Source organism: Apteryx mantelli, chromosome 9, assembly GCF_036417845.1.
Source record: "Apteryx mantelli isolate bAptMan1 chromosome 9, bAptMan1.hap1, whole genome shotgun sequence".
NCBI classification, from domain to species: Eukaryota; Metazoa; Chordata; class Aves; order Apterygiformes; family Apterygidae; genus Apteryx; species Apteryx mantelli.
In genome coordinates this window covers 3,408,846-3,420,264 of record NC_089986.1, presented here as the reverse complement: position 1 = coordinate 3,420,264, position 11,419 = coordinate 3,408,846, and the positions used below count along the sequence as shown (strand labels likewise).

Sequence of the window (11,419 nt, the reverse complement as noted above, 5' to 3'; positions counted from 1 at the left end):
CGGGGCGCGTGGGGAAGCGAGGCGAGGCGCCGCGCCGCGCGGCTTGGAGCGCCGGGGCAGGGAGCGGTGCCCGGGCCGCGGCTGCTGGCGGGGCCGCGCGGCCGCCACGCTTCTCCCGGGCCCCTCTCCAGGCGCTGTACGGCGTGAAAAGTCATTACCATTAAAAACCCCACGTGTCCCTTCGGTTAACAGCGGCCTTTCTTCTGGCTGTCTTCTCTGAGGCGGTTTTATTTATTTTTTGTGGGGATTCCGGATTTTATTTATTTTTAGGTTTATATTTTTATATTTTTTATTTTATTTCGTTTTTATTTTATCTCTTAACTGACTTGCTTCGTGTGTTCCAGCCTCTGCTGCGAGTGTGGCGTGCCCATCCCACCGAACCCGGCTAACATGTGCGTGGCGTGCCTGCGCTGCCAGGTGGACATCACGGAGGGCATCCCCAAGCAGGTCACCGTGCACTTCTGCAAGCAGTGCGGCAGGTGGGCACCCTGGCGCTGCGCCCTTCCCAACGGGCTTGGGGGGAGGGGGGGTCGCGGTGACCCCACCGCCCCCGAGGGGAGAACTGACCATCTCAGTAAACAGTGGCACCTCGGTTTGGTCACCGTGACTTGAACGCAGGACATGCTCCTTAAGGTTACCAGACTCTCTCAGTTGAATGTGTTTTCCTTAAAACTTTTACAACTTAGAGATGATCTTGTAGTCTACTGCAATGATCTGGAGATGCTGTTATAGCTGTAGGTTTAGTCTGGTTATGCAAAACACATCCATGGACCTCTTCAATATGTTATTTAAAGTTTCAGTTAGTTTAATAGTATGCGGATAGCTATTTAGACAGTTACAGCATAGTGTGGATTTGTTGTTTTTTTTCACTGTTCCAAGGCTTTCATATATTTCTTTTCATGTGAAAGTAGGAAGGTGTTGGTATGATGGCTTAGAAGATTGAAATAGTGAGTTTATGGTCTCTGAAAGAGAAAAGTAAGCAAATTGATGAGAATGGCAATAAAAGTTTGAGTGCTTTTGGAATGCATGAATCTTAATATTTTAGAGAGGGAAAAGTTATAGCTACATAGTTGGTATTAAAGCTAAAAGTTTGGAGAATAAGTGCACGTCTTTTGAATGTTTTCATTTGTTGAAGCTGCTTCATATTTTCTAAAATATTTTCTTTATCGTAGGTATCTTCAGCCTCCAGGAACTTGGATTCAGTGCACCTTAGAATCAAGAGAGCTTCTTGCTTTGTGTCTAAAAAAAATCAAAGCTTCACTTAGCAGGGTTAGTACCTGGATTCTATTGGTATTTCATAAAGCGTCTATTAGCATTCCATAAAGTGAAATCTGACTGACGTGTACAGGTAGCCAGTTGTTTTTATACTGAGCTTATCAACTGATTTATGTTGAGCATAGAGAATGGCCAACTGATCTCATATAAGTCAGTACAAGGATTTTGGAGGACTTCATTAAGGATAGGCTATAACAAAGAACTTCCAAACAAGTTAAGGCTACTGCAGTCCAATTCTGTGACTTTGAGGCATGCAGTATACTACATAATTGTTATCATCTGTATGGGAGTTGAGTGTAATCAGTTGAAGGAAGCTAAGGTGTTTTTAGTGCAATTTAATTTTGCAGTTTTCTTTTTACATATTTTCAAAATTGTTTATCCAATGGTTGTTTACTGTGTTACGAAAAGGATTTGCAGAGGTCTGTATACAGACTAAATTGAAAGTTACATGTTAGCTTGGATAAAGTATCTCTTAGGTTAAGGATATTACCAGAGGGGAAAATCTGAGCTAGTGTGTTAGGCAGAAAAGGTTGTTTTGTTATGGCACTCATCAAGATTTGAATTAGCTTGCCTTGTTGACCTTCTCTGTATTAGGCCAGTACTTATGTATGCATATCTTTAGCTGCAGTAAATTTGTGTATTATTAGTTTTGCAGATTATATTGATTTTTAAGTCCAGAAGAAAACATTTTATTATCCAAGCTGATCATTACATTGCATCCAGAGATACTGTTGGATAGTGTGTTCGGTTATTCTGGCACAAAAGTCTTTGAGGTTGCATCTCCTTTAGAGTGTTAGCATGGATCAAGAGTGTACTTTTGGGACAAATGTCCTAATTGTTCTAATTACTGCGCTTTGGTTCTCATCACAAAGAAGTCTTAAAAAGCATGAACAGAATTTCTTTTGGATAAAAGTAAAGTGGGAGGTGTGTTCCTGAAGCGCACCTAATGCGCTCCAGCCACCAGCAGGCGTTCAGTTCATGATCAGACTAGCCTGAAGTTATTAACAAAACCAAAAAAAAAAAAAAAAAAAAAATCCTGAAATGGATATAGAAAGGATTTCAGGTCTTCTGTACCAGCTCTTTTTGCACATCTGCCACTATTGGTCTGTGGTGTTTGCTAATGTAGATGTAGCCTGAGAGACTAAAGTCTTCTTGGATTGCAAACATGAGATCTAAATACATGTTCTAAGCATCTTCACAGTAAAATGCACAAAACAGTTTCTGTATTCCTAAATATTTTTTTATGATAGTAATTTTTAGTACATTCTTGTTTCCTGTGCCCTTATCAGAAGTCCACTGTGACTTGTATGAGTTGCTGTATCCCCTTTTTTCCATTTTTTGCATCTTATTTTTGCTCCCATTTTAGAAATGTTTAACTGCAGCTAGTGAATTGCTCTAGAGTGTGTTGTTAGATATATGCCTGAATTCTGTACATTTTTCATGTTAAATTTTGCTTGGAAGTTAATCTATCTCAAACAGTGCTTTCCTACCAAAGTAAGATTCTTCTGTTAAATTAAATGGATGTTTTATGCATTCGATATAGATGTTTGTTAACTGATACTGATCCACTGTGTCATACTTCAGATTGCTAACCAAAAGCAAACTAACTCAAGGATGATTCAATCAACTAGAAAGTAGACTACTGGTTAATTTTGTTGTTGTTATTAACATAATTACTATTCCAGTATGATATTGCTTATTTGAAAAATTACAGTAAGACTTGGGGGTAGGGAAAGGAAGGGGAAGTGCTACTGTACAACTTGTCTGTGTTCAAATTAAGCATGATTACTATTAATTGGGTTTGGCAGACTGCTAAATTTCTCTCTCTTTTTGTTTTTTGAGGTTATTCACTGCCTCAGTTGAGGAAGAATGAAGTATACCATAAATTTGTGTTTTCTGGTAGTTAGATTTATGTGTTTAACACATACTCTAGTAAAACTGTTGGCAGTAGCTGAGTTCTTGTTCATTTCCACTGACAGGTCCGGCTGATTGACGCAGGCTTTATTTGGACTGAACCACATTCTAAGAGACTTAAACTAAAACTGACTGTACAGAAAGAGGTAACTGGATTATAGTATTCTGCATGTAGCTTTTAAAAATCCTTTAGGGCAAATACAGGGTGTTTTGTTTTGTTTTGCCTTTTTTTTTTCTTTTTTTTTTTTTTTTTTAAACAGATGGTTCTTGAAAGAATACTGATTTTGTTATGCTCAAATTTTGCCATTAAGTGCTGTTCATCACATTTTGAAGAAGGTTATCTGTTGTCCCAGTAAAACTGAGAAAATACTGCTAACGTTTGTGACAAATATGGCTATCCGTCATATAATTCTAGTAGATGTATTAAAGTTAGTAATGATACAGAAGTTGTTTCAGAATGCTGTGGTAAACTATGAAATATTCCTGTCTTGACATGACTAGAAAAAGAGAGAGGAAACTTTTTAAACTTTTATTTTTGCAGGTGATAAATGGAGCTGTTCTTCAGCAAGTATTTGTGATGGAATATATGGTTCAGTCTCAAATGTGTGAAGACTGTCACAGAGTTGAAGCTAAGGATTTCTGGAAAGCTGTAGTTCAAGTCAGACAAAAGGTAGAGGCAAATTAATTTTCGTTTGTTGATGGTAGCATAATAAGTCAGACAGATCTTTGGATGTTTTTCTAATTTCATCAGAAGATGTACTTATGAATACAGACTGTCACAGGAATAAATTGCATGTTTACGATTTTTCCTTACTGGTGTTAGTTTAGAAAAGCTTTCTTTTTCCGTTGACTAGTATTATGAGCATATTCTTTTGAAATGATGGATGGGAGAAAAATCTTGTGTGCCTTACTAAATACCCTTCTGGACGTTAAGGCTGTGTGAGAACCAGTAGGACAGATTGTTTATAAATGTTTAAATTTTCTTTAGGAAAGTGAATATGTTTCGCAACCAGATATATAAAAATAAGAAATAGATGCTTTACATAAATTGGGGTATAAATAGAGTGTATGTCTGTGAAATCTTTTTGGTTACTTGGAAATGACTTGGGACTGTTTATTTTCTGGATGATCTCTTCATATAAATGTTTATTCTCCAGGTGTGCTGTATTTGCACCAGACAGTTCTTAAATAAGATAACTTTTTTATAAATTTGTCTTGCTTTGGTTTTAGACTCTGCACAAAAAGACTTTCTACTATTTGGAGCAGCTGATTTTAAAACACAGACTTCATCAAAATACACTTCGCATCAAAGAAATCCATGGTAAGTGAGTTGGCTTATTAATCCTTGAGTAGAACAACAGACTAGCCTGTTTCATATTGGAAGAATGTTGCTTCAGTAGCTACGTACAGACATGTGGCAGGTTGTTCTTTTCAAATTCACTACATAGCATAAATGCAGTACTTCTAATAGGTATCTTCATCAAGCTTTCTTTTCTTTAAGACGGCCTGGATTTTTATTATTCTTCAAAGCAGCATGCCCAGAAGATGGTGGACTTTCTTCAGTGTACAGTTCCAGCAAGGTATGTCATTTAAATTTTTTGCCTTGAATGCTCAAATACTTTTGGGAAATGTCTTTTATCCTTCATTTTTAAAGAATTATGCAAGTGAAAGTGCAAGTAACCTGTATTCTAGTTAAACAGAAACCCTTCCTACCGAAGTCCTATGTTTTTCCATGTAGCCATTGTGAAAGCAATCCTGATGCATTTTCCCATTTCCTTAATGTATTTGTAGTACGTAGCTATGTACCTTTGTTGCTGTACTTTGTGATGATTATCTTCTGTTTCAAATAATGTCTTTCTTACTGCTTGAAGGCTTTACTTCTTATGTTTTATAGATCAAAATCATCTCAACGTTTGATCTCGCATGATATTCATAGTAATGTCTACAATTACAAAAGCACATTCTCCGTGGAAATCGTTCCAATATGCAAGGTAGTTTCTCTCTATTTTATCTTTAGGTATTCAGTGGCTAGAATTTTTTTTTGGTAATGGTGTTTATCTTGAGACTTCCCTGTCTCTATAAAGTTTTTGAATCATGGAGGCCTGATTTAGTGTATATTTGGGGAGGAGAGGCAGTGTGTGTGCGTCCCCCTGAAGGGACAGTGCAGATAGCAGTTATCTTGATGAGGTTATTGGGGGATACTGGATGGAGTTTAAAAATCAGTTTAAGACTCCTCTAAAGACTTGATTAAAAAATAGGGAAATATGAGTGTAAAATGTTTTCTGTTTGTATGCAGGACAATGTTGTTTGTCTGTCACCAAAACTGGCACAGAGTCTTGGAAACATGAGCCAGATCTGTGTGTGCATTAGAGTAACAAGTACCATCCACCTCATTGATCCTAGCACTCTGCAGAGTAAGTTTTGAATTCTTTACTGCCGTACAGCTGCATATGACTTTCTGGCACAATTTTTTTACTCTCTGTTTTCATGAAAATTCTTTTTTTTTTTCTTCTTCTTCTTTTTTTTAAGACCTTAATGTTGATGATGTATCTGTATGCTCACTGGCATAGAAATTTAATAGCAAACTAAGACATAGTTCTTCATTTCTTTAGTATCGTAGGCAAAATCTGCAGGGTCAGTATTAAGCTAATAGATGCTCTATTTCACCCTTGTTGCTCTGCTCAACACTTAAATTTTTCAGGACTGTTTCTCTAAAATTAGATGACTTTTTTTTTTTTTTTTCTTGAGTTATAATTCTAGTCATTTGGATAACAAAAGCACTGTGCTTGGATAGGCATGCAGGTGAGCAATACCAGCAAAATACTTCTAATAAGGGTACATCCAGAAGAATGATTTATATGAATAGAAGGTATTTGTGCTTCAGACACATGATAGGTGATCCGGCTGTGTATGGACAGATCATGAACAGCTATCGAAACAAAACTTTGCAGTAAAGATCTTGTCCTAGATGCTTGTTTTATGATAACAAACTTGAACAGAATCCATTTGGCAGTTGCCTTAATTTTGGCTAATATTTGTTTGTTTGTTTTTCTTAATTTCTCTGAAAGAAATTATCACCCTTATGATTGTCTGTGTTTTTTCAGTTGCTGAAATTGATGGAAATACTTACTGGCGCCACCCTTTCAATAGCTTGTTCCATCCGAAACAGCTAGAGGAGTTTATTGTTATGGATATCAACAGAGTTCAAGAAAAGAGAAAAGTTGCAGGTGCAGGGGCAAGATCAAACAAAGTAAGAGTTCCTTTGTATTTGATTTAATGTTTTCAGAATTCCTCTTTCTTTTCTTTTTTCTTTGTCAGAAATTCTGTTTTGAAGCATTCTATATTACAAAGTCACATATATGTTTTTCTTATCTGAAGTTTTCTATCTGTCAAAAAACCTCTTCTCCAAGCACTTTTGTTTGGAAATTGCATAGGCATTCTCTGAATTCCACTTGAGGAAATTCTTGTCCATTGTAGAGTTTAAACTCTACTTGTTACTGTCATTGTTAATTATTACTTTGTATTAATTTTGTAACTCTTCAATTGATAAATTGTTTCTGTTGACTTATAAAGGCATTTCTTTTAAATCAGAATTAAAGAATCATTACCAAGCCTTTTTTTCCCCCCCCGTGTGATAGAAAGTTACGACATAAAAATAGCACCTGTTTGTTTATAGAAACTGCCTTATTGGAATTCTTGTGAAAAGTTGTTTCCATGGCCATTTCATTACTTTTATAAAAGCCAAGCATTAGAGAGGAGAAATGGGAAATGGTGAGCAATACATTAGATACTTGATGAGGAAATAAAAGTTTGATTACAAATGTAATTTAAAACAGTAACATAGCAGTATGAATGTTTTAATAGCGCAGCAAGTTAAGCTGCATTTGATTACAAAAGTATTTTGTTTTTCATTCCTCAAGCACACGCTGGCAGAAGCCTGGGTACAGAAAACTTCGGAGTTGAATACAGATCATCAGTATTTCTGCTGTACTCACTTGGGACACCTTTTAAATCCTGGGGACCTTGTCCTGGGGTCTGTTCTTTTTTTTGGCTTTGATTTAAATGAATGATTCTGTAGGAATCTTGCAGTAGGTATTTTGGTGATTGTTACACTGAATTTACATGGAAAGCATGAAAGATTTTTATATTCTATTGTGGAAAAGAAGCTTTAAATGGTTTAAGAGAGGAAAGCTGGCATTTCTTCTAATCCGGAAAGCAAGGAAGTAGATGCTGGGACCTGATAACTTAACTCTACTACTTCAGTTTGTTAGGGAGCTGGAATGTTTATTTCCATTTAGTGTGAGCATCAAAAAGCTGATCTGGATTCTCTCCATTATTAAGAAAGTTGTGAGCTGTTCTGATTTCTAAACAAAAATTGGCAAAAGAAATACAATCTTTTTGTCTTGGCCAGGAAGAGATGGTCCTAATACAAGAATTTTTATATACCAAAAGTCATCTTGAGAAAGGGCTGTTAGTAATAAGATAGTTAAAGCATTGACTATAAAGTGCAGATTTGAACAACAGTTTAGACACAAATAGTTTGGAGACATTTTTAAAATACCAGTCAATATGAGAGTAAGGTAAAGCATATGGCCTTGTTGCTTGATAGTACCATAAACAGCACTGGCAAATGTGAAATGTTCATAAGGTGGAGTAGACTTTGGTACTGGTGGGCTTAAACATGAATGTTGTTGGAGCTGTTGTGAGCCCAACAGAATCTCAGTAGATATTCCTACGTGGGGTTGGGAGGCTGGTGTGTGGGACAAGCTACTGAACAGAATTTGAGAACGACTGCTTCTACAAGTTATTCGTAGTTATGATGGCTGCTGTGGAGTTTTAATTTGCTCTGTAATTCATTCAAAGATGTTAATCTTTCTTGGGAGCTATATATTTTATGGTATGCTGCTCTTTAACATAAGCATTCAATACATCGAGTTCAGTTTTGCATGCTTACATAAAGGGGTAGGATAATGTACCTGTTTTCATTTTAGATTTGACTTGGCCAATTGTAACTTAAATGACGAGTTTGCAAATAAGATGAACCCACACCATATTCCTGATGTGGTAAGATCATTCTCTTTCACTGTACAAAATTTTCACACATTACTCAGGGGTATTAAGGAATACAGTGGTTTTATAATGAATACTTAGCAGTTCCCTAGTGCCAAAGGAAAGGGACGTTAATGTTGAAATTTGACTGGAATCTAATTCTGAGAATTATTTTCTCACTGCCTAATTTTTTTGTGGTGTTTAAATAATAGATATACTTAACTTGTCTTATTCTTTTTTTCATTTAATTTGCTACATCCTGTATGATGAAAACTGTGTATTGCATCTCCGGCATGCATATGCCTCCTCTGGACATAACCCAAAGTGTTTGGAAACTTTTAGATTGACAAATGCTATATAAATTGCATATGAAAACTTCTTAGTGGCAGGCTGGCCATCCTGGAGTACTCAGGGCAAAAGTACAGCTCTCTCATGCTGCTGCCTTGTGTTTAGTAGTAAAATTGTTGACTCTACCATTTATTCAGCTAATTTTACAGGTTTCCAAATCTAGACTTGGATATTGTTTGGGATTTTGAGAGAATGTTGTCAGTTTTGTTTAAGGTGTATGTGTAAATATTTTTTTTTGTTTTTGTTTTTTTACACTGTAGGTATTAATAAAGAAGAGCTATGACCGTACCAAACGCCAGCGTCGCAGAAACTGGAAACTAAAAGAGCTGGAAAGGGACAGAGAAGGCATGGATACAGATGATGAAAGGTTCGGTATCTGCCATGCAGCTTTTCAGTCCCTTCTACTAAAATACTGTGCCAGGTCTAAAAATAACGTTCCTCAGTATCTGCTGAGGCTAAACTCAGTGTAATACCTAAGGTGATTTACTGACTCTTCATGGCATGCAAGGAAATGCTGCTGGTTCTGTGTGAGAGACTGTACGATGCTGGCTCTTGTAGGCTGATTGCAGTGTTCTCTGAAGAGCAGCATCTTTCTGCATGTTTTTTTCCCCCCTAGTGCAGGAGGTGCTTGAAGCATATGCACCTTATTTATGCTTCTAAAGTGTCCTATCTTGACTTTAAGTTAAATAAATAAATAAATAAATAAAACCCAACTCTTAAACATGACCCAGCAGTTCTTTCAAGTTTATTGTTGGCAAATATAAAAGCTTAAGATACTTTTCAAGAAAAGCCCAAGCCATGAGACAAATAAATAGTATCAGAAGCTTTTTGTCTTTTGTTTACAATTGGCATTAATTCGGCTAAAGGGACACTTGTGTGAAAACACAGAGGGATTTCCATAGATGGTACTTTCAGGGATAAAGCTGATACAGCAACAGCTGATTAATTCTAAATAATACTCCATTGAGTAGAAGAACTGAGGCAATTAGAGTTAAACGAGGACAGGCAATTTAAACAAAAATTCTTTAGAAACTAACAGATGCTAATAATTAAAGATAAGCTGAAAGAATTAATTGGAAAATGTAGGAATGCAATCTGAATGCATGTCTAAAGGACTGCATTCTGCAGTCCTTTCCTGGGGCTTTGAGTTCTTTGATTTTATGGGCATTGAGTTTCTCTAACAATTCTCTAAATAAATTTGCATAAATCAAAAGTGATTAAATGCATTAAGCTTCTTTTACAGACAATACCAGGACTTCCTTGAAGATCTTGAGGAAGATGAAGCCATAAGGAAGAATGTCAACATTTATAGAAGTAAGGCCTTTTTAATCATTTACTTGCATACAATTAGATCATGACTATTTGAGTGAAAATATTTTTATTGAAATGCTGTGTTTGGATTCTTCCAACTGCTAATGCTTAGAGAAATGCTGTAACTTAAAACTATGAGGTATTCTGTTTCACATACACTGGATGTTCATGGGTTGTTTTGTGTGTTTGTTTGCATTTAACATGTGAGATAGAAGCCTATTTTGAACCCTCCCCCCCAAAAAACCTCCCCCCCCCCAAAAAAAATAAACAAAACTCAGCAACAACAGACGAACAACCCTGCTGGGTGAAGGTTTTGATAAGTGATTCCGTATCCTTCATGAAGACAAGCTTTAATCTTTGGAGTGGGGTTTGAGGAGGGAGTTGTTTGGGATTTGGGGGGTGTTTTTTGCTCATTTTTTTTGTTGTTGTTTCTTAGGTTCAGATGTTCCAGTGGAGAGCGACACAGATGATGATGCTCCTCCACGAATCAGTCTGGCTGAAATGCTAGAGGATCTCCATATTTCCCAGGATGCCACTGGCGGGGAGGGAGCAAGTATGATGACAGAATAAGAACAGTCCATTAATATATACAATAAATATCCACTTGGGGAGGAAAAAAATACCCAAAATATCCAATACATAACTAAACATTACAAACTGTAGTTGTTAGACACTGAACTTGGAAAGTGACGTGATAGATACCATTATACCCCTAAATCATGTTGCTGAATGATTATATGTAATCTTCCAGAGGATCAGCAATTGAAGTTAAATCTCAGTGCAAGTTCCTCACATCTCCCTGAAAGCTTTCTCCCCTTAACTTCTGCAGTGTAAAGACCAGCTGACTGACTGCTGGGCTGTAGCTGAGAGTAATGATTGTCTTGTACTTAAGACACCTGATAAGGAGGGATGTCCAGAGGGATAGATTTTATTCTAGTTTGCTAGACTTGTAGGTAGTGTATCTTACCTACTCTTTATTGCTTTCATTTCTTCATCTGGAGGCAGATTTTTCCTGTCTTAATCTTTTTAGCACAATGGTTTGAAGTCTTGTACGAAGGTGCTAGATTATTCCCCATTATAATATTTTGAGGAAGCTGAAGCATGCATCTTCTGTTCTTTTGGTTGGGCAACTCTAAATGTACATGTTGTATGCACAAAAAACTTCCCTGTAAGTTGACTGAAGGTGCAGCACCCTGAATCAGAAAGATTGGAAACTACTGTTCACTGTAATGAATGTTGTGTTGGGCATAATCTCTAATTAATATAACAGATATGAACTATTAAAAATGATGAAAATATTTATTTGTCCATCGCTTAGTTAACTGTTAAATTACTCTCTACTATAAACCCAAACAGGACATAATTGGTATAGTTGGACTTTGAATATTGATATCAATCAGTTTTTAGTTCACTTTACTGTACAAAGGTGGTGCAACAGAAATATCACTAAGAGTTTATGTGAGCATACATTTCATTTAACTGAACAGAAACAGGGAAACATACCATGCAGGAAGAGTAATTT

At 36.6% G+C, this 11,419-nt stretch overlaps 1 protein-coding gene across 1 annotated transcript; it reads left to right on the top strand.

Annotated features, from left to right (window-relative positions):
* Positions 1-322: 322 nt before the first annotated feature.
* Positions 323-11,195, top strand: NMD3 (NMD3 ribosome export adaptor). Its single transcript, XM_013955505.2, has 14 exons — positions 323-479; positions 1,173-1,269; positions 3,255-3,335; positions 3,731-3,859; positions 4,420-4,510; positions 4,691-4,769; positions 5,084-5,180; positions 5,486-5,603; positions 6,294-6,439; positions 7,110-7,222; positions 8,181-8,253; positions 8,847-8,953; positions 9,830-9,900; positions 10,334-11,195. The coding sequence occupies exons 1-14, from the start codon at positions 391-393 to the stop codon at positions 10,465-10,467; spliced, it is 1,425 nt and encodes a 474-aa protein (XP_013810959.1). The 5' UTR covers positions 323-390; the 3' UTR covers positions 10,468-11,195.
* Positions 11,196-11,419: the final 224 nt, after the last annotated feature.

Coding starts and splice junctions, on each gene's coding strand:
- NMD3 (XM_013955505.2), top strand. CDS start 391: ATGTGCGTGGCGTGCCTGCGCTGCCAGGTGGACATCACGGAGGGCATC. Junction 3,860..4,419: donor TAGTTCAAGTCAGACAAAAG/GTAGAGGCAAAT, acceptor CTTTGGTTTTAG/ACTCTGCACAAAAAGACTTT. Junction 8,954..9,829: donor ATGGATACAGATGATGAAAG/GTTCGGTATCTG, acceptor CTTCTTTTACAG/ACAATACCAGGACTTCCTTG.